The 24,511-nt window shown below is 38.2% G+C and overlaps 1 protein-coding gene across 1 annotated transcript; it reads right to left on the bottom strand.

Annotated features, from left to right (window-relative positions):
- Positions 1-1,082: 1,082 nt before the first annotated feature.
- LOC146000498 (uncharacterized) lies at positions 1,083-24,511 on the bottom strand. Its single transcript, XM_083138227.1, has 3 exons — positions 24,422-24,511; positions 5,561-6,778; positions 1,083-1,530 (listed from the first exon to the last, which is right to left on the bottom strand). The coding sequence occupies exons 1-3, from the start codon at positions 24,470-24,472 to the stop codon at positions 1,255-1,257; spliced, it is 1,545 nt and encodes a 514-aa protein (XP_082994353.1). The 5' UTR covers positions 24,473-24,511; the 3' UTR covers positions 1,083-1,254.

Here is a 24,511-nt window from a genome sequence, read left to right as displayed (position 1 = left end):
ATTATTGCTTGAGACTATTTATTAAAACATCTTGTATTAACTTGATATTTTGTATAATTTTAAATATGTTATGTGTACGTACACATATACAGGGTGGGCACAAAGTCGCTTTCCCCAATAAATGTATTTCTTCATTTATTGGGGAAAGAGACTTCGTGCCCACCTTGTACGTACACACATACACACTATGCTCCCTCACCACTGTATAGTGTTCAAATTGAAAATAAAAGTTCTGCAATTGAGCGTTCTGATATTTTTGCAGTGGGATAATATTGAGATATCTTGATTATGCATTTTTGTTTACCGGACGACTAATAAATACTCCACAACCAAGAACGTATTTACGGGATGTCATGGGGGTCCGGACTCCCACCAAAAGACTTACCAAATAATAAAATTAAATAATGAAAATATACTTGTTTAGCCTTTGTTATATAATCAATGGTTATTTATTCCCTCTGAACTTATTGGAAGGCAAGTATTATATTGGGATCATAACAGTACCAAAGATTTGTGCACACTGCTACGTATGATAAAAAAATGAATATTTATTGAGCAACAAAAAATCCAGTTGACGAAAAGTAAAGTTCCTGATTAATATCTTATGCATATAATGCATATCTATTTGACATTACTTTCCTTGCCAGCCCATATTAACTACACATAAGCTAGATAATGAATACCTGCTGTTATATTATTATCCTTTTTTATCTATTTGTATAAATTTAATAATAACAATATAATACTATTTGCATATTTGAATTAATATTATTTTTATTTAATAGTATAATTATTTCAAGTTCAACATTATTATTATTATTTCTGGTTCTCTTGGTTTGAAACCCTCGCCCCCGAAATACATTTCTAGATACGTGTCCGTCCACAACTACATATGAAATTGCATCTTTGAAGTAACAATGGCAAATAAAGGACTTTTACGGTCGGCCTTGATAATGGCCTGCCTGTCTTCATGGCGCGGAAATGATTTTTGTCACGACTTCATTAACCGTTCTAATTCTGGAAATGCAAGGCGATCCGGACGAATGGTTAGGATAAAATTACTTAATAAGCATTGCATTAGAATTTACATAACATTATATTTATTGTACATTACAAAAATAATATAGGTACACATCGTATACAAGATGTATGAAATAATACAAAACTAATGCCAACGAAAATAAATGAATCACATATCATTCTTTATAAAAGAATACATAAATATTTACAAGATGGAACAATGACGATGGATATTTAACCATGATAAGCAGCGCCAACAGCAATGGCTGGCTTGGCAACAACGGCCGGAGCTGCTGCCACCTTGTGGACGGATGGACCGCTCCTCCCAACCACAGCGTTGAAGCCATTATGCTCGTCGGCAGCGTAGTCAACTGTTCGAACGTTGCCATCGGGCTCCACGAGGCTGTAGCGGCCCTTCACGACGCCCCCGTCCCTCGTCTCCCATTGGTCTTTGATGTCTCCTGTGGAAAGGTCCTTCACGCCGTAGTCGAATGCGTATCGTGGGTAAGACTGGAACAACACGGAGAAGAAATGTTTAAATGAACGAATCTGTCGCATAATTTTAACAGGGAAACAGTACAATGCTACCACAATCTAAAACTTTCAAGAATGTTCATGTCCCAGTAGCTATCGTGCAATTATAATAATTTAAAATTCTGAATTTCCGACTGCGAGAAATATAGTAGCTTTCGAATGGGGCTGTTCAGGCAATGCTAATTGTAGATGGCAGCACGATAGTTGTGTCGTTGCGCTTGCGACAGATAATTGTTCTCCTATCAAATTACACGGGAAATTGCATGCAAGATGTGCTGTTCTTACAGTACATTACACGTTATATGTGATTTTAAATTGAGAAATTATGTCACAACATAATTGCTTTAGAACTAGAATTTTTAAAACTATATGTGATCGCAAACAACAAGGAAAATATAGGAACTCAAAGAAAGAAACGTTAATATTTCTATAGTATTTGTTCTTGTTAATTACAAATTTCTAAATTTAAGTGCTTGAGTTAGTATAATTCATAATTATTCATTGCTACTGTATTTTTCCATAGCTGTTGTCAATAATTGACTTTCTTAAGAATAAGTTTTATTTCTTGACATGAGTAGTGAAAATGTTGCTGCCTTTTACACATAAATTTATTGAGAGGAATAGATATTTACAAAGAATCTTATCTTCTGTTTCACGTCCCGTAACCTCTAAGCCGTTGTTATTTACAGGATTTTGAAAGTGCAGCAGACAAAGAAAAGGGAGAAGGTAAAGTACAGAAGAAAATATTTTTATTAGATTGTTTGTATCTTTCGTATTTGAGAAATTTATCCCATTCCAACACACACAGATGAATTTCACATACTTGCAAATCAGTTTACTAGTGTTTGGAACGAACCAAATGACATAAAGTTTACAAGTTCATTGCTCTTTGTGCATCAACATAGGCTATTTATCTCATCCGAGCTACCATGACTTTGCGCTTTAATATACAGGGTGTACAGATGAACCTCCGAACCTGAACACAATGTTAAAAATCAGAATATCAAGTTACGACAATCCAGTATTTTGTATTTGGTTACATATACGCTCAAGTTTGTGTATGTGTGTGTGTGTTTTTTTTACCTCGCACGCGTCATGCTTTGCAGCGCTATCGTCACTTTTGTGAAAATTGCGTCTTCTCAAGTGAAAACACACGCTGTGGTCTGGTTTGCGGAGTCAAAATCAATTGTTACGTTGCAGCGTAAGTCTTTAACAAAACGCCGCCAATGGACAAGAGCATCATTGCATGGTACAGAAGTTTTCTGAAAACGGGGAGTGTGTTGAAGAAGCCAGGGGGGCGGGGAGACACCACTTTTCCAGATCGTTGGGTCGGGCGAGGGGGCCCTATCCCCTGGCCACCACGTAGCCCAGATATCACTACTTGGACTTCTTCCTCTGGGGGTATGTTAAGAACTCAGTTTACTCAACGAAGGTGCGAAACGTGAATGCTTTGCGTGTTCGAATTGTTGCTGCCCTTGATACCATCCCTGACGACGTGCTGTTCCGGGAAGTACTGTAGAATACCGGCTGGTCATTCTTCGTGTCACTAAAGGTGCTCACATAGAAGTGTGTAATTTTTTGTAAGAAACTTTTTAAGTTGCTACTTGTAATAAAATTACCAAAAAAGTTGCAGGTGTGTTCGTTTTAATTTCCCATCACTTCAAAACCCCGGAGATTCATCGTGTACACCCTGTATTATTTCCTTGCTTCATAAGAAACGTATTGACACGCTACATTCTGTTGTTAGGCGAGAAGCGATTCACTTCTGTGAAAAGAAGATTTTAATAGCACTCAGTGAATTAAATTATTTTCGGACGCAAGTACGCTCACTCTCTTACAATATTTGAACAGTCGAAGTCAAATATAGAATACAAATTGTCTATTTTCATTTTCATTCGCTTTTGTTTTGCACCCTATACATGCACAGGGGATGGTTTGCACATATGTTGGAGAGGATTTTTTGTTGACAATTTCTTCTCTCCCCATCCCCTGAAAATCAACATTACCCCAAAGAAATTGAATGATATATTATTGGTGGACAATTTGGGAACACAAATCTTCGAACCTTCTACTATAGTGGACACTAGACATTATTTATTTCTCGTCAATTTTCAGTATTGGAACTTAATTTTAGGGTTCAAAATTGATAGTTGAAGTCTAAAATTGGCAAGTGCCACAATAATTCAAAAACTGTTTTTCACGTTAAACTGTGAAATGTGCCATGCTTTATAATGTGGTAAACGTGAAAAGTGGCTGGTAGCCCTCTAAGTAGTTCAAAGGGCGTGTAAAGAGGTCACTAGTGTGCACATTCTTACGGGCTGATGTGCGGAACGATGCGATTTCCCAACACTTTCGCTTTTGGCACTTACAACGTTTATAACTTTTAGTCCTCAATTATATTATTCATCTGTCAAATGTTTGCAAAAGTAATGTAAATTCTGGATCTGTAAGTTATACAATATTGTATTTAAAAAATGAAATTGTCTTAGGCTTTAAATAACGTCATCATCCATGTTGCTACAGTCACCTTTGGCGTTGGTCTCGCGTCATTTCTCTTTTCCTTCGCCTCTTACTTCGAACTGTCCACTTTCAGCAGTTCTTTTGCTGCATTCCACATGCTGTCTTCCCATCTATGTCATGCATGTCCAGAGGTCGATCTACGAACATCTATCCTTCCAAAGCTTCCTTGGAATACTTGTATTTATTCCGATTGCTTGTCCTGCTTGTTGTAACTTCTTAAGTTTGACGTCTGATGCTACATCTACAGTATATCGTATTTTTGGTGGATTTCTACAGAATAGCTCATTTACCATTCATGTCCTCCTCCTAACAGTTCAAAGGGCCTCCCCGATGGCGCAGTGGTAGCGTCGTCGCCTTGTAATCAAAGGATCAAGGGTTCGATACCCGGTGGAGGCACAAGTGGTTCGGATCCCACTTTAAACTGTAGGTCCAGTCCCGATTAGCCTTACTGTGCATGAAGTGTACTTAAAACAACCAATCTATTAATCTTAACATTTTTTCCGCTCAAATGCACTTATTTTGTTCTCATTACTTTATGTGAGTCCAGGTTTCATATTTTAAGTCGGTATTCGTTTCACCATTGTTTTGTGCAATTTTAACAGGACCTCCTGGGACCACACACTGTTTCGTTTTAACATCATTTTTAATGCACAATTTTCAAATACAAATTCTGGTCGAATAACGCGAGTATTGGATGTAATATTTAGTGGTAATCGATGAAATCAAATAATTTGATAAAGTTACATACACTATGATAAGCAGATCAACGGTTATCTCGAGTACATAATCAACCCATACTTATTTGCTGGTTTAAATGCATGGGGACATTTAGATTAATAGTGATTTTTTATTGATATTGAAAGTTAAATATCTTCTTGATTTCCGTGAATTGTATATTGACTATTGTAATTCAAAAATTTTAAATTAACTTAATGCAACGTCATATTCTAGAAATAACCGTTAGATTTCTTATCATAATGTATCTAAATTTATCAAGTATTCAATTTCATTGACAATCATCCTATATTTCAATTCCAAAAAAACACATTTCAATATACGAAATTTTGAAAGTTGAAAACGTAAGATATATAGGCGGTATAATGTTAAACTTACCAGTCTGCACTTTCTTATGAAACTGCACATTCGTAGTGAGCATTTTTTTTATGATAATGATGATGATGAAGAGATGGGTTAGAGACAAGGTGAGTTCTACAAAATATTTCAATTTCAGTTAACGTCACTCTCATGTTCACCGCAGCTAACAAACTGACGTCACTTGAGTCTTTGAGAACTAAAATTAAGCGATCACACCCTGAAGCAACTTCTACAACTAACAAACCTACTAAGGGACAAGCTAAAAGATAATCCATCCACCCTCCACGAGAAAGGATCGTTAATTTTCTTCTGTACTAGTTTCGTCAATGCAGCACGGGACATGACTGTAGGGGACTACCTTATAAGCTATATGTATGAATCGTATACTTACATAATAATCTATCTGCTTAGTAACAACTGCTGGAGCTTTGGCAACAGTTGCCACAGCGACTGGGGCCTTAAGAACGGGTGCAGCAGCTGCATATGTGGCAATAGCTGGGGCTGCTGCAGCATACCTGGCTACTGGAGCTGCTGCTGCGTATGTTGAAAATACAGGTGAGGCTGCAGCATACTTAAGAGCTGGTGCGGCTGCGTATGTTGAAACTGCAGGAGCTGCAGCAGCATACTTAAGAGCTGGTGCTGCTGCGTATGTTGAAACTACAGGAGCAGCTGCAGCATACTTAAGAGCTGGTGCGGCTGCGTATGTTGAAACTACAGGAGCGGCAGCATACTTAAGAGCTGGTGCGGCTGCGTATGTTGAAACTACAGGAGCAGCTGCAGCATACTTAAGAGCTGGTGCGGCTGCGTATGTTGAAACTACAGGAGCGGCAGCATACTTAAGAGCTGGTGCGGCTGCGTATGTTGAAACTACAGGAGCAGCTCCAGCATACTTAAGAGATGGTGCGGCTGCGTATGTTGAAACTACAGGAGCAGCTGCAGCATACTTAAGAGCTGGTGCGGCTGCGTATGTTGAAACTACAGGCGCTGCAGCTGCATATTTGGCTACTGGTGCACTAATACTATATGAAAAGGCTGGAGAGGTAGCCGCGTACTTAATAGCTGGTGCAGCAGCATATGTTGAAACTACAGGAGCTGCAGCTGCATATTTTACAGCTGGTGCAGCCGCGTAAGCCGAAACTACCGGAGTTGCAGATGTGTATTTGGCAACAGGTGCACTAATACTATACGAAATAGCAGGAGCAGCTGCTGCATATTTAACGGCAGGTGCAGCTGCATATGTTGAAAGTACAGGAGCAGCTGCTGCGTACTTAACGGCAGGTGCAGCTGCATAGGTTGAAAGTACAGGAGCAGCTGCAGCGTAATTGATGGCAGGTGCAGCTGCGTAGGTTGAAAGTACAGGAGCAGCTGTCGCGTACTTAACAGCAGGTGCAGCTGCATAGGTTGAAACTACAGGAGCTGCTGCTGCATATTTCACTGCAGGTGCAGCGATACCGTACGAGAGGGCTGGAGCAGATGCAGCATAGGGTACTGCGGGTGCAGCAGCGTAGGAGGAGAACAGTGGACCAGATGCAGGGAATCCAAATGCAGGGCCATGGTTCAAGTGGGCTTCCGTTGCAGTGACTGCTAGAAGCACCACAAGAAATGCTACCTGCAAGATAGAAGAAAAAGAAAAGTAAATTTTCGTAACGTATAATGGTAATACATACACTAATGTAAACAGTTATGAGGATGCAGGTAACTTACAATACGAAAAACAAAGCAATATTAGCAATTCTTTTTTATCTGAAAGTGAAGAGTGGTGGTAAGAAATACAACTTGAACGCACGATGGTGGCCAAATCCGGAGTGATACAGGGGTGCAAAATTAATATGTTGTTAAGAATCCTTTTAGGAAGATAATAAAATTTGTTCCAGCTTTCCCTGCTTTTTCTTCCTTATTGGACCCCAAAATCATCCCTTGTTGACTGGCCTGCCTATACCTATACGTTACTTAGTTGGAATGTTGAGTTTGTTAATTTTTAATTTCGTCAACTATTTAGAGTTCCACAGACAACTAATATTAGAAGGACAAATAGACTAACCTGTAGATGTCAACCTTGCAACGAAATTTTAAAAACTGATAAATTTTTCAACTAAATAGCCACATGTCAGAGGGGGCCACTCCGCAACTTGCACGTTATTGGCTAGAGCTTGTGACGTCACCAAGCGGACACGAGCGGAAGAAAGCTATGCTGAGAATGTAGCAAATGGCCCATGAAACGCTGTGTTTTCATGCATCTTTTGATATTATACACCAAAGCTGTTAATTTAATTTGACAACAAGAGATCAAATACGCGATAGAAAAATACATTTATTCCGAAACAATGCATAGTTTATTTTCAGACATTATTATGCGTGATATCTTGTCCCTGTAGGCTGTAGTCCACTGCTGGCTTTTTTTCCAGCTAACCTATTGCATTTATTTTAAATGTCTAATTCTAAGGAAAGTTCTTGTCAGGGTATATTCTGATACGACTTTTTACTGAATATCCTGGAATTTCCCTTTAATATTTTTTACGTTACATTTCAGATTCTCCAGTTGATCGCCAGGATCAATTTTTTTGAGGATATAGTTTTATTTGTATTTTCGTTATTTAGCGTCTTCTTTCACTTCTGGCTAATCGCGACGAACAGGATGAGTGATGATTAGTTTAAATTGATGAAGCGACACTCGCAGGAGTCGAATCAAGCACGTGTCCAAGGTGGGAATCAGGGGGCTTCAGCATCCCTTTCAGGAAATTTTTCAGTTTACGCTACATAAAATTGGGTTCATGGCTTCTTGAATAATGTATGATAATTTGAGAGAAATAATTATCGAGACAAGACACAGAATGTTCTATAACCCTGTTATTGTCAATAACGCCAAGGTGGAGATCAGGTGGCTCGAGCCCCCCCCCCCCCCAAAGGATATTTTTCAGATTACACCAGATAAAATTAGGATTTTGGCTTCTTGAATAATGTGCCGATAATATAAGCAGAGAAATACTTACCAAGGTGACACGGAATATGTTCTATAACCCTGTTGTTGATAATATTGCATTAAAACTTTTCTTGCACTTTCGGTGTTGTCGCAGCACTATGTAAAGACTTGTCAGCATTTGGAAGCTGCAAACGTAGTGCCACACGTAGGGCGATTCATTGTAATTTTTTAATCTCTGGAAAGCTCGAGAGGGAACGTTCTTGAATAAGAGAGGGAGTCCAACTACTGGCAACATTAACGAATCGTTTTATCTGCGGAACGTTCTAGAATATAATAAGGTTAAAATACGCGGCTTCAATTTCCAGGTTGATCTGTACAACAGAATCTGTTAGTGAGAATTCAGAGGTAAGTGTGACAGTTCATACAGTCGATTAGTGATCAGTCAGTGTCCATTGGTGGCTTTATAAGATCTAGTGATTCGAAAATGAAAAGGACTAAATACCGTAAAGTAACGAAGTCTACTACTAGGTCCAGTTCGGGTCCGAAGCTGAAGATATTGACGACAGCGGAACTTCCGGAGCATCAGTGAAGTGCTAGTTCGGTTCGTGGGCCGAAGAGATGAAAGGTCTCTCTCTAAAGTGAATATTTCAGCAATACCGGGTATTGGAGCAGTTTATTATTATATATATACTCGTATAATACCAACAACAACAAGTACAATAATGGCATTGATATTATTATTATTTCTACTACTACTAGTGGTAGTAGTTGTATCAAAGACGTTATTATCCTCTTAAATTACGCAAAAAGGGGGTAGATGTGTGTGCTAAAGCATTTATGCGGAACAAACTATTGGAAATATTTTTTCAACACCAGCAACTTTACATTAGCTAATAATGGAAAACAAGCACACAAACTGTATTTTTGAATAGCAGATAATGCATTCCGAAGATATTTTTTGTACGTATAACAAGTATAACTTTCATGTACAACATATGTTTTACACATATACAACATGGAGCGACATAAAATAAGAAAATACATATGCAAAATGATAACACTAAATTATGTACGTATTCAAAGTTTATGCAATACATATATACAAAACATATTATTTAAATACATTACATTACAGAAAACAATTACATTGCGAGAAAAGCGAGAAAGAAATTTTTTAGATACAATTTTTGCAATTGAAAACAATATTGATTTAATAGGGAGCAAATAATATCACATGGCGCCAAGGCATTCTCTCTTTCACAACTTTTTTAAATTTAGATCATTTGGCGCCCATGGCCGACTCCCACCGCCCCTTATCTACGGCTCTGAACTTGACGAGACTGAGAAAAGTAGGCATTGCAAGCGAAGCGAGCAAGAAAATATTACGAAATGTATTTTTATTTGTATAAAATTTGAAATAGAAGGGGGCAATTGCTCCTCTGTGCTCCTTGCAGGTGCCCTTGGTCATCAATGTTTGCCCCTCCTAGAATTAACTTCCGTCGAAGGTTGGGGGCAATGTCCCCCGCGCCCCATGTGGTTGCACCTCTGAGTAAGTCCGAAATTTGGAGGAACGAATTGAATCAATCCTGCTGCAGAAACTTGTTTTTTGGGAAGGGATGGTTATTTTATTCCAGGCGATTTTCTTCTATTATTATTGCACATGGGAAGAGCACAAACAGGGCGATTTGTAGTCATTCTACCGGCATTCAAGAAAAGGTGTGTATAAGTAAAAATCGACCCATTTATCTCAAGCTTCCGTATACGCTAACGAAACAAATTCCATTCTGTCCTCTTAATGACGTCATAGCGCGCATAGGATCATGGAAAATAATCTCGGAACCTCGGGAATGGCCTACCTAATAAAAGTACCTTGGCCACATGTGCTGTAAGTCCTATAAATCATTGTTGAGTGGAGTTGAGATTTTTCAACAGTCTCACAATATCTATAGCAACAAGATAATGGAAGTAGGAAGAATGATTGATTGATATGCTTTATTTTATTTCGCTTTTTGTGCCACGTTTGGATAATATGCGAAGATGGGGGATGAGTGATGATATAATGAAATTGGAAGTAGGAAGAAATCTGGAATAATTGCGATGAGGATCATAGGCAGACCCTCTGATTAGGTCAATGCAAAAGACTTGATGAAAGTTTAGTCGGAAAAGAAAAACCTCATTTTATCTCACTCTTTTAGTTTTATTGCATTGATGGGTATATATATATATATATATGTATGTATGTATGTGTGTGTGTGTGTGTGTGTGTGTGTGCGTGCGTGTGTGTGTGTTTGTGTTTATATATATAACATATTATTTTAATACATTACATAATCAATTCATCCGCCCCATAACAAACTAACAGCAAAAATGATTAAATTGTTTCTGAAATGTGCGCGCTCCTTTTCCTCCAAACCAAACTGTTATAGCAGCAATTGTCTGAGTTAGTTGTTTTTACTTCTGCCTCTGGTAATTTACAATGCATTACAGAAAAGAAAGAAATTTACGAGTGAAGCGAGCAACAAAATTTTTCGATCCAAATTGTATTGATTTAATAGGGCGCAAAAAATGTCATGGAATGCCATGACATTCTCTTTTACAATTTATCTCATTCACATCGTTTGACGCCCAACGAGAACTCTCGCCGCCCCCTAGCTACGGCTGTGAACTTGACAAAACTGTAAGAAAGGCAGATATCGCGAGCGAAGCGAGCAATAAAATTTTCAGGAAATGTTGGTTTTATTTGTCTAAAAATTGAAGTCGAGAGTGCAATGGCCCCTCTGTGCCCCCCCTGCAGGTGCTCCTGGCCGTCTGGAAGAAATAATGCAAGGAAGACGTGAAAACCCCTGAGAGCCTGCTATGCCCCCCCTGTGGAAAATACAGAACATATTCCTACCTGGAATTCTCACTAATCTTTACAATTATATCATGTGTTACTTACTCTAGCAACATAACAAAAACACTTATTGATTTTGCGATTTATTAAGGTGTGTGGGATTCCGAATAATGTCGTAATAGGATTAGGGGGAGAAAATCCCTTCCTGATTCAGACTGAAGTTTGAACTGCTTAATCTTTAGTTTCCGAAGTCTACCTGTTGGTAATAGTGATTCATGTGGTAGAGAGAGGGAATGGATATTTGATTTTTGTTACTTAGCGTTGCCTTTCTGCCACTTCGAGCTAATCCTGACAATGAGTGATGACGTGAAATTAATGAAGAGAGACTCACAAACAGTGCTGCAACCACAGCAGGGGAAGGGGCATTATCCCCCCTCCCAATTTTGGTAGGAAGTCCAATCTAGGGGGGGCAAACATTGAAGTAAAGAAACATGACTAGCAGAATCTAAGAATAGCCGTACAAATGATCTCAAGATGGAATTAGTTTTCAAGTTTTTCTTGAATTTTTATTCCAGACGGCCAAGGGCAGTTGCAGGGGGAACAGAAGGGCTATTGCCCCCATCGCTTTCAAATTTTATACAAATAAAAGTACATTTCGTAAAATTTTCTTGCTCGCTTCGATCGCAAGTGCAAGTTACGCTGTTCTTATAGTCCAAAGCCCTGGGAGTCAAAACAATCTAAATGAAAAAAAAAAATGTTAAGGAGAATGCCATGGCACCTCGTGAAATTATTTGCGCCCTATTAAATCAATATTGTTTTCAGTTTGCAAATATTTGGATCTAAGGATTTTCCTGCTCGCTTCGATCCCAATATGATTCTTCACTGTAATGCATTCTAAATTACCCGAGAGAGAAGTAAGGCCAGATATATACTTCAGATTGTTGCTGCTTAAATGCACGAACAAATCTTTTAAGGAAAAGGAGCGCGCACATTTGAGAGACAATTTGGAGTATGAATTGATCATGTAATGTATTTAAATATTAAAGAAACTTTAAATACGTACACAATTTAGCGTTAGCATGTTGCATATGTATTTTCTTATTTTACGTTGATCCATGTTGCATATGTGTAAAATATATGTTGTACATGAAAGTTATACGTGTCATATGTACAAAAAAATAAATTCGTCATGCATATTCTGTCTTTCAAAAATACAGTTTGTGTGCTTGTTTTCCATTATTAGCTAATATGAAATTGAACATGTTGGCAAAGTACCGGGTGATCCGTTTCAGATGTCAGAAAAGTAAACCCTTATACACAAAAGGTTAATGTACGTATCTCCGAGCAAGTTGTTGTAATAAGCAGAAAGGATGTAAGTTTCGAATTCAGCCACATGGCGGCGCTAATGTGCATGGTAACAAAGGCAGGCGCGTCGCCTGATAATGTTCGCATGAGCACGTGAACACTCATGTATATGTCTTAAATTACGTACATATTAAATACACACACACATACGTATATTAATTCGAAGAAATACTATGTTTGATGTACAAGTATATACACACAATTTACTCTGACACGACATCTTTCACGTCTGATAACTGTTCTAGATAGTTGGTAACACTGACTCCCATGGTGTTCCACAGAGGGTGTTGAACACAATTGCTGTGCGTGTTGCATAGAGCTGACAGCTAAGGGGCTGTTGGCCACTATACCCCGAAGATGTTCACTTCGCTGTGCGAACACTGATGCAAGCGGCAATACTTCTTACGTTCGACACCAATGTCTAGGGGTACTCGAAAAGGTCTGTGTTACATAGTTGCAAACTTTAGCGAGAATTCTCTAAACCTGGTGGATTTTAAGGGGGAGGGGGACAATTTCCCTGGGTCCTTCTTGTTTTACTTCAAATATACCGTAATTTTGGGGGGAAATTGTTGAAAATAAATTGAACTTTTACTCTCATTTTTTCAATTGAAGATGAAGTTACAAGGAAGAGGAGTAAATCTGCATTCAGTACAAAAACAGTATTGTAAACACTGGTATGCGAACTGCACGCGACGCCACTGAACAAAGGTGGTGATCACGTCACAACAGCGCACACAGTATGTCGTATGGTATGCGAAATTTTCTAGTATTACATGCATGCTACTGCCGCCACGCAGCTGAAATCCGTAAACCTCTACTTATTCGAAACTTACATCCTTTCTGCTTATATTACAACAAGCTGCTTAACCTCTTGTAATACAAAAATGTATTACAAATTTTTACACAATTCATCAAAGTGTAGATGTAATGTAATCATTATTATTTAATTAATTCGATTTTTCTTCCAAAACCCAACACAATGGTGGTGTTGGATTCTCGTTAGATTCCTTTGTACTTAAAAATCTTGCATACTGGAAACAAGAGCACGATTATGATTTATGATTTAATCAGTTCTGCAGAGAAGTCCAAAACTATTGGTACATATTAATCGTCTATTAACCTTTTCGACCTGTAAATATAAAGTAGATACAGTCGCTATTTATGTTAAACTTTATTTTTGTATTCTTTGGTATTCCGAAATATTGTTATTTGATGTTGCTCGAACTTTGTTTTTCATTGGAGTTTCAAGATATCATCCCTTTCCTGTTACATATCACTTTTGGAGGAGAGGACAAGTGCCCCTCTCTACCCTGCTATATCTGCCAATGCAACACAATATATTAAAAATTTGCCCCCTCTAGGATTGACTTTGCCTCCCCTAATAAGAAGTCCTGGCTACGGGCCTGCTTTCATTTACTTCAATGTTTGCCTCCCCTACAATTGATTTCCGTCCAAGGTTGGGAAAAGGCAATGCCCCCTTGTGGTTGCGCCACTGCACTTCCTTCCCTCGTAGTTGTTTTGAACTTACATCGGCTTGAAAATATTTCATTTTCTTTAAGAGTATAATATCGTTTATTAACAGAGATAAGATTCCTCTACACTAAATTTCTAGGTGAAAGTATAATAATGTAGGGGCATGGAACTTCTGAAGGGGGACAAGGATGGCCACACCTCCCATTCGAAAACGAATGTCAACATAAAAGTATTATATTTCACACGTATAATTTGATTTCAGTCATAGTAATTTTTATTAATTATTATGTAATGGGGACGCAGGAATAATTTCAAATTCAAGTAGTGTTTCTTGAGGGGGCAACACTATTATCGGGATAATATGCCCCATGGAAAAATATATTGCTTGTCCCTTCGTGGGAAAAAATGTGCGAATGTCCGTGATTTGAAGGGGGGCAATTGCCCCCCTTGCCCCCCCCCCGTGCGCACGCCTATGATGAGGATAATTAAGTTTCTAAATTATTGTAAGTGTGTACAAGAAGAATAACATTTAGTTTAGTTTAGTATACCACGATTAGTATTTTGCTCTCAACATGGGAGCGTAAGGTAAATTTCTTGTGTGGAAGCGGAGGTACGTAACAACCAACACCATAAGAGAATGAAGTAAGTAATCAATCTAGATACTCGTATATGAAGATTTACGTATCTACTCTACTTAAAAAAATATATCTACTTCAAGAAAGTTGAGACCAAAGAATCCACCAATCCTCATTTGACATGTTTCAAGTATTTTGTACAGCAATTCTAAACCTTTAATTTACCACTAAAACCTTTTGTTGTTAATTGAATATTTATTTATTTAAAGTTGTCCATTAAGAGTATTTTATTACAAACATACAATGCAATTTATTGCAATATTAACTTGTACTTTGTTATGTAGAAATCTCAGCAAAAAATGCAGGCTCGACTAGGACTCGAATCTTGGTCTCGCAGAAATTTAAGGTAATCATATTTTGTTGTGTGTTGACCTAATAGTACTTTAATGAGAATGTTCGTGCTACATTTCACTTACAAGTCTCTCAGACAGACCACACTGTACTTGCCTCATTAACGATATACAAATGCGGTTTTTATATTAATATTAATAAGTTTTGTAATGTAAACAGTCTCTAATATTAATACCTTATCTATAGCCAGCCGTGACACATATTTAATTTTCAAATGGTTCATGTAATAACTGAGAGTCTATTATATCTCGAACCTTCGCGAGAAGTATGATAGCTCGTTGTCGAGTTGTTAGTTGAGTTGGTGTTTTAAAGTCCACTTTATGCACAGTAAGGCTAATCGGGACTGGACCTACCGTTTAAAGTGGGATCCGAGCCACTGTGCCATGTGCCTCTACCGGGCATCGAACCCTGGACCCCTTGAGTACAAGGCGGCGACGCTACTACTGCCCTATATGGCAGCTCGTAAAAGTTGTTTAAAAAACAGCTAAAAAGTGCTTTTACGCTTAGCTTAGTCTATAAATGTTTCATGTCGGGAATAATTCCGTAAAAGCTGAATTTTGGTCAGTTGTCAGACCACTATAGTGGAACCAGAAGCACAAGAACCTGCGCAGAAGAGCGTCTCATGTGCATCGTACTCGCGCATGGAGGGTAAGATAGTGTGTGCCAGGCTTTCCTGTTGAACGGATGGAGGTAAAGATTGCGCGAAGGCGTGTGGCCGAAAGGTCTTTTGTTTGTGGTCGCTCTATACTAGAAGCATGGGCGCCCGCAAGGGGGAGCCGGGAGGGCACTTGCCCCACCTACAGGGGTTTCTGAGAAAAGACAAAGTAATTTGAGTGGTGGTATATTATTATAAATAATAGTACTGCTTTCTGTGACTTGCAGATTGTAACTTACGGTATTTACTGCCATGTCGAACAAAACAAGGAAATAACATTTTCACCGCGAGCATTAGGATCATCTTGACTTCCGTAACTAGGGATGTCCAGGACAAAAATTTGCGGTCGGGAGGGGATTGAGAAAGGAAATTTTTATCATCCCGTTATTCGGAACTGAAAAAATCACCATTTCCGGACCAGTTTCGGGACTGAAAACCTTCTAAATTTACGGATGCGGTGAAAATCTCGAATTCTACACGCTATTCACCCCCCCCCCCAATCCGTTTAGAATTACTTTTTTTATATACAGTAGCCTTTAGTACGTGTAAAAACATGGATCATAGGTGCCATGATTAAAATATGGGTAGCAACAAGCCGAATCCAGTTTCAATTTAAATAGTGCCAAGGTATTTTCACTCAATTTCAATTTTATGATTTGTAAAATAATAATTATTATACAATAATAAAAGGCAAAATACAAGTTCTATGACTGAGGGGTTAGATATGAAATTTTACTCTAACCTCCCCCCTCCCGAGAAAAGTCCTGCGGGCGCCCTTGTCTAGAAGTGCAAAATCCCAAAAGTCCCCAGAGCCCCCCCCCCCCACTAAAACCTCAGATTTGCAGAGTAGAATGGTCGAAACAGATAATCTTTGTTTAGTATTGATTCCATTTAGATTCGCCAAAAAAAAGTTCTGTTTGATTTTTCACTAATGGCAGTGGTTTTGCCGTAATGTGAAACAAATATCATATGACAAAAGATTTCGGGATTGATAGGCATTAAAATACTGACTTCCGTTGTGACCTTATACCGAAGATCAAGAAAGATGTGAGCGAAAGAGAGTGGGGGAGAGAGTGTGCGAGAGAAAGAAGGAAGGAGGTAGTGAAAGAGATGTGAAGTAATGACTTCCGTCACACTCGCAGTCAACATTTTATGCGTATTTGTACATACATTTCGTTTCAAAGCGATGCTTATGTGCAGCAACAGGAATAGCTTTCTATATTCTTTAGTTCGCCATTGAAAACGTACGTAAAACAGGTTTATGCCTTTTGTTCCCCCTCCCACACTTCCAATCGATTCTGGCTTCATTCTTCGGGTCAGAAGAAGGAACAGGTTATCCTGCTCTCGTTACAGTACCTCTGCGATCGTAAAGCTTCCTGCTCCGATGCCTTGTAGATCGGTTTGCACGCACTCTGCTAATCACGGTGACTATTTATGCAAATGACTTTCATTTTATGGTGTGCGGCGTAAAAAAAAAGTGAAACCAGTATGCAATGTTAATTACGTATTATATCTATTGTCTTGTTTTGTTTTGAGACAGTACCGTCTCAGTGGCAGAGTGGTCGGCGCAGGGCCGGTTTTACCGGCCGGCGGGGCATATAATTAAAATTTATCAGAAAATTTATCAGATTTTAAAAATTTGTCACTACATTTAATTTATATATATTTCGTCTAGGAGCAATAAGCAGAATGTTGATGGTTAAAACTTATAATTATGAGAGACTAATAAAAGTTTCAAAATTATTGTTTAATTTCAATTCTGGTGTACCCCTAGTGTGACGTTCATTATATTTAATTACGAAACTCGGGTCTGTTCAATATTAATCTGTTATTTTAACTATAAATTCGTAATATTTAATCATATCCAATGACATAATTCTCTGTTTCTCTTTTCTTGGAATTTTAACGCTGTAGTGAATTTACATTGTTTCTTATAAAATAATATTTTCACATTATGATTTCATTCTATAGTAAATAAAGGAACGACATATTAACTATTTTTCATACAAATATTTGAAAACTATATTTTAAGTAGTACTCTGTTTAGAATATGATTTCAATAATTTTGTATATGTTTAAGTATGTCAGAATAATACACGAATGCAGGCTACATCAGATTAATTACTTAATTAGAAGCATCAGCGTCCAATGAACTTGTAAAGAACCGCACAGAAACAATAATTTTAATCCAGCGCCCCGGAAGCGTGAGGCCTCGGGCGCTTGTCCGCGTTTCCACCCCTTGGGGCCAGAGTAATGTACTACGTAGCCAGGGGTCTCAGATTCTACATCCACTTTATCACATCACCATACATTGTCCAAATTACCCAATAAGTAGAAAAGTGACTTCAAATAACCAAAATAGAAATATATAGTTGTTTTTTCTTCTACTTTAATATGACAAGGATTCGAAACTATAGGCTCTTAGGATTATTGTAGTTCTATGTAGGGTTCAGCGTTGTGTCCAGGAATTTCGTCATGTTGGGATATGACCGTAATTTTATGGATATCTTATTGAGTGGTGAGCCATCTGAGATGGCGACGGGGGTTACGCGACCCACACCACCTCAGGATACGCAACTGAGAAAATTTCACCTTACCGTACAAATGTTTCGTTTTGGTTATGTACATTTGTACATTTGTGTAGCGCAGTCATTATTACAATGTGTAAAGCATATATTTAAATTGAGTTCTATCCTTGCTATTACTACTACTACTACTACTACTAATAATAATAATAATAATAATGATAATATTTAAGTTTTCCTATGTTGGCAACGTTATTCTGGTCGTTGGCTTCTCGTTAGAATTCTAACGTGTAGAAACCTTACTTGCTGGACATTACAGGGACAACTGAGAAACTGGAAGTGTATAGGACAGCTTAGAAAGTTCTGTAGGGTGAGATGAGGGAATAGACTCTACATTTGAATTCGCAGCAGGGTTAAATAGGAGAAGGAAAACAGTTCACCTGGAGACGAAAGAAGAGGCGTGCCTCGAAAAACATGTTCAGTCACACTCAAAACTTATTTAAATCAAGGGCTACACCATTAATATTATTTTACTTCCATAGAAACCTAATGTAGAATTATTGTTGTCGTTTAATAATTGCGAGTCCTTACAAGAATCAGTTTTGTATTATTAAGTCTAATACTAACGCAGTTTCTTCATGAAGCGAATAACTGTAATAACTGCACATATGATACTACTTTGGAAGTAACGTTACTTTTAAAATTAATTAATTACATCTCAGCTACTATTAAACATCTCTGTAGCGAATCCACTATACTTTAAGAAAATAAAGTGCCTCCCACACAGGTTTGAAAATGTCTAGAGAAATAAAAATGTGAAATATAGTGTGTGTGTTAAGCTCAAAATCGAAAACGTTGACATCCTGGCTGCTTTTAAAGAGTCAGATAAATATTTGTTATTATGCAGAATTCGTATTGTGGCTGTTGAAGAACATGGCCAGAACTCGTTCCAGCATTACGAAAATACCAAAACGCTTCGCGTAGGGTCACAACTTTATGCGAGACACCTTTCAACCTGGTCTAAACATTATTTTAAGAGTTTGTCAAAGTTCGTTTCAAGCCCAATTTATGCTCAGTATGCTCATCGGGACTAGACCTCGAATGGAACTCGGGACCCCTTGAATATAAGACCATAGAGTTGCCACTAAGGCCAGTGGCGCATGAAGGGAGGTCCAATGATTATTTTAGATTAGGTTAGGTCAGTAGTCCGTCGCAGCAGGCTACGCTTACACTCCGCCATAGTTAACCCTAAGCTACACCTACCTAACCTAATCTTAGATTCTTCGATAGCAGTACTTCTAATGAAGGATGTTATATTGGCGACAATTTACTTTTAGATATTAGTTCAGAAGCAGACAAAAAATCAGAGCAAAAGAAGGTGGTATGATAAGCTTTGTCTTCTCTACTCTTTACAGGTTTACACCATAGGCGGAGTACTGGAGGGGCGAGGGGAAGCCTGGCCCCCCAGCTTAAAAAAGACCAAAAAATAACACATAATTAAGTTCAGTTACTACATTTTTCTTATGAAGCCATATCGGAAATCTTGACGTTTTGCATGATGGCATGTGCGGTAATTGCGCCGCAATAGCGGGTCTTAGACGATTTGATTGATGTGTACAGTTTGAAGAAAGAAAAACGTAAAATGGCTTTGTGTTGAGTCAACAGTTACTGATGAGGCATCAAAAGAACTTTTCAATTTAATTTTTCTATTACTATTTATTGTACCGTAACGTTTTTAAAGTAATACGAGTATTGTATCAATAAAAAATTAATGAAATGCAAAATGCAATAATCGTACTGTTTTGCTTCTTTTAAAACTGACAACCAATATACTAATTAATATTTGTTTACTTAAGCGAGGAAATTTAACATTTTCAAATCTAAAAGGCCTAGAACTCGGTGTTTTTAAGTTGTTGTTTTTCAATTTCCGGGGGAAGGTCTCCGGACCCCTTATAAGCTAGGGGATATTCAACAACCCTCACTTACATCATATGCTTCTCCCAGAGTCTGGCCACCCAAAGCAAAAGCTCAAACTCCGCCCATGGTTTACACCCTCAACAACATTCATTCTATAATCTGCATCTACTGGAAGGATGAACGTGGAGATTGAAAAGCATTATATTGATATATACTTTAGGTAGATAAAGTAGAAATACACACAAATGATATAATTTCACAAAGTGCAGCGTAGGAAGAGACGCAAATGAAGTTGTATTTGTGACTGAGCTGGTGTTCGTTCATGCTGGGAGAGGCGTAATACCCTCAAGTCGTGATTTAAATTAAAAGCGCTTCAACTCGCATTCCATCACGTACTTGCAGGTGAACTGAAATTAGCGGAAGTATATAACTTACGCAAACTTTTTGTCCCATTTTCGAGTTATTGTACAGGTGGATTTTGATAGCCTTTTGATGTCATTCTACTGATTGTTTGCGAATTGATTTATGCATTTGGGTGTCGCTTTGTTGAAATTATGTACGATATCAATCTTATCCCACTCTTTTCCATTATTAGAAGTTGACACTTTCTTCAGGGCAGGAAATGCTATCCTTGTATCATTCTGAGTAATTAACAAGTAAAGTAAAACCTTGTTAATCCGGACTAATGAGGGGGGGGGGATAAGTTGACCGGTTTAACGAAGTCCAGATTAAGTGAAATAACCTAAAAGAACAGTAGAAAGTGCATTAAAACTCCGTTTATAGCAACAAGACACGTTTATTATGATGTATTTAAATGGCATAGGCCTAAATGCACTATACAGTACAGTGCAAAGTCTGCGGGAAACAGAATTTCATCAGTGGTTGACTGCCTTTTCTTTGGGAAGTTCTCTTGTTGACTTCTAGCCACATTTAAAACCTTGCATTCTGCTTTTTTTTCCTTTTGCCTTTAGCCTGTCCGGATTAAGTGAAGTCCGGCTTTTCGAGGTACGGATTAACGAGGTTTTACTGTATTGAGTGGTATTATTTTTTGAATCGAATAGCCAAATGAAGTTTCGGAACACCAAATAACATGTTGTAGCTCATATCTTGGTTGTTGAGATTGGATTATTTGACCTATGCAGAGATTATCTTTATGGTCAATGCTACACGATCGAATTTTATGTTCTCATATCTAGAAGTTTCTGTGTAATTTATATGTATTGGTATGTACAGACACGGCCAATAAAAAATAGGGATCTCCCCGATGGCACAGTGGTAGCGTCGTCGCCTTGTAATCAAGGGGTCCAGGGTCCGCTATCCGGTTGAGGCACATAGTGGTTCGGATCCCACTTTAAACTGTAGATTAAGTCACGATTAGCCTTTCTGTGCATGAAGTGGACTTAAAACCACAATTGAATCAATAAAAATGAGACACCCAGATCCTGAAATAATCTCTTTGCAGCAAGGCGTTATGTGTGTTGCCTAAATCTACGGGGATAAGTGGATTTTAATAGCAAATTTTGAATGGTAACTTCTACCACCGACGTAGAGTTAGGCAACACATAACACCTTACAGGGAAGCGAGTATTTCAGGATCTGGGTGTCCCATTATTATTGCCGGTCACTGTACTTCTGAGTAATTGATATGTGTATAGGCTAATTTTGTTTATTGACTACAACTATATAAGGAAGGTCCAATCGAGAATATAAATAGGGTGTCGTGTCGTTTGTGCCGAGTCATTTGCGCCGAGGGTTCTTATCGGTTCATTTCCGCCGCGACATATGTCAAGACCTTCCTAGGCTGGTTTTCCCACAATCCAGAGTGTCATCACAGCCGCGCGCACGTGTGTTTATGGGCACATGGTGCATAGTGCATACATTGGACTTAAAACATGACGTTGCACAGCTGTGTTTACACTTAAATGTTAAACCTATCCAGAGAGTCAAATATGACTTTACTTATTTCAAAAGACGTTACACAGGAACACTTGTATCAACTTTATTCCACAACACAAAATACATAAATCAGCCTATTAACTATTAATCATTTATACACTACATAAAATCCTCGAAGATCGCCCGAGCTTCTATATTTCGAAAGAACACACTCAACACGTTTGTCCTTTTGATGTAGCGCAGGTTGTAATCAAGGGGTCCCGGGTTCGATACCCGGTGGAGGTACAAGTGGTTCGGATCCCACTTTAAACTGTAGGTCCAGTCCCGATTAGCCTTACTGTGCATAAAGTGGACTTAAAACACCAAATCAACCAACCAACCAATCCTTTTGATGTATTGATATTTTCTTCTCTTCCCAGCCTATAGACCCAATTCTGCCATCTCATTTGCAGACGAGTTTCTCTTTGTTTCCGTATTTAAGGCTTCAAACAGCACGTAAACATTGGGTTACCTTTTCCCGATGACTTTGTTAAGCTTTGAATGCCATAACTCAACGGCATTATTTGTCTTGTGTCTTTGGTTGCAACAGTTCCACACAGATATTGGAACATGTTCGTTCTCCAACCACGAAGTAGTCATTAAACACTGGACCTTTTGATCTTGTGGAGAACTGTCCATGATGAGTAGGAATCCCTCTTCTACTTCTGATTCAGGGGTCAATTCTCCAAATTGCTTGTTTGAATCCAGAAATGTAAATAAGGGATGGCTTTCCCGTGCGTTGTCTCTATCATTTCAATATTCTCAGCCATCTCGTCGTCTCTCTCAAGTCTCAGTTTTACATTAATACTAATTTCCCAATGTAGATCCCTCATATATACTTTCATCTTACATTCATTTACCAATCACCTTCCTTTTCAATCGAAGATAAACAGCCGCAGCTAGGCAACGTCATAAACACAGGTGCCTGGATGGATCATTTAGTGTATCGTACCTTGTTTGTAGCCTATAGAGAAATGACCTTTATTCTAAGGATAGCCTTGAGGCTCTTGTGTAAAAGAAGTTGTTGCATTTCCTCGAGAATATTTTTTAAAGGTCTGAATAAAGTTCACTTATGTTCATGATAGACTGATCGGAATTTAACTTACATTTTAAGTTTGGATCCGAACCACTGTGCGTGCAATACGCCTCAAAAGGAGAACAAACCCGAGACCCTTAAAGAAAACAAGTTGTTGTGTTTTGTTTATTTACTTTAGTCCTCGTATGTAATCGTTCAGTTTACCGTGGCAATGGGAAGAATTATGATAACGACATGCAACAATAACTAACCATATATTCAGGCCCTGGACTCCTATTTATGCAAGATAATACTTCTCTAGAACGTAGAAGACAGTTTGGTTCCTGTTTACAGTATGTTATATTGTTTACATAATGTAGTGCAAGTATACGCTAGAACCGATTCTCAGTGAGGTGAGAGTGAAATTCGGCTCTCCAAACTGTAACTTCTGGATCCGCTTTAATAAATAAGTTTCGGTGTACAGTATTGGCCAAATTATTGTAATCGTTGTAAAAAGAAGAAGCACATTTCCTCGTTTTGAAAGTGTTCTAACTAAATATATTTGACGATTGTTATAACTTTTTATGGGATTAAACGGTTTGTCTGCTTCGATATAATCTTGTTTCTCACAATCCTTTCATTTACTGTGTCCCATGAATAGGTGGTAACATGATTTTTTGCACATTCGCAATAATGCCTGGAACAATACGTACACTATTTACTGTGTCATTTATGCTATTTGTTTGGTCATAACAAAGGAAATAATATTAATTATGATTGTTGTAAGGGTGTTCTTTATTTGTATCTCCGGAGAAACATGTAATTTCATAAACCACATGCTTTGAAGTTTAGAAATAAGAGTGATAAAGGAACTGTACAGAAACAGTGATTAAAATGGGCTCGAAATGAGCCGAAGGTGGTCACACGAAGTACTGACAGTACTTGAGTGTGTATAACAATGCAATGTGTATCACCAAACATGAAATCTGTCAAATTTCTATGCATAAAGTGACTTTATCTGTGTTTCATTTTTTCAACTAATGAGTGCAATAATTTGGCCAATACTGTAGTTTAAATTGCTTTGTTTTAAAGGGTTAATTACCTCAATATTGTAAAAAGCACTTCCAATTCGAAACGAGACTAAGGCTCTAACAAGTCTCGATCTCATCCCTGCAGGCAGAGGCGTAACTTGGGCCCTAACTTGGGGGGGGGGGGTGTCAGAATCGATCTTGGAGCTTAACTTGGGGCTTAATCAAAAAGTTGTCAAGCTCATAAAAATATAATCCAAGACTCTTTTGTTAAATAACCGTTACATTTGTAAAAATCATAAATCACTTTCTGCCTCCCCCAAATTCAATTAGGACAGATTTTATATAGTGGTTCGGATCCCACTTTAAACTTTAGTTCCAGTCCCGATTAGCCTTACTATGTATAAAATTGACTTAAAACACCAACTCAATCAATCAATCGAAACGTCCATCCAACAAAGCAACACCGGAACTCGAATCAGGAACTTTCACGTACATCCATAAACAATGTTGCTTTACTACCGTCCTTGTACAGAAACAGCATTGTTCTTGTAAATTTCCCAGTCTATATCTATTCGCAGCCACTCCACTCTCTCTTACCTTAATTTCAACCATCGGCAACGACCCCAGCCTTCCTAGTCCAGCAGCCATGAAAGAAACAAGGAGTTGGCAACAATTAGAAAGCGAGTA

The sequence above is a fragment of the Lepisma saccharinum genome, chromosome 16, assembly GCF_977018435.1.
Source record: "Lepisma saccharinum chromosome 16, izLepSacc3.1, whole genome shotgun sequence".
Classification (NCBI taxonomy): Eukaryota; Metazoa; Arthropoda; class Insecta; order Zygentoma; family Lepismatidae; genus Lepisma; species Lepisma saccharinum.
The sequence above is the reverse complement of the archived record's forward strand: the minus strand, read 5'-3'. Positions and strand labels throughout refer to the sequence as shown.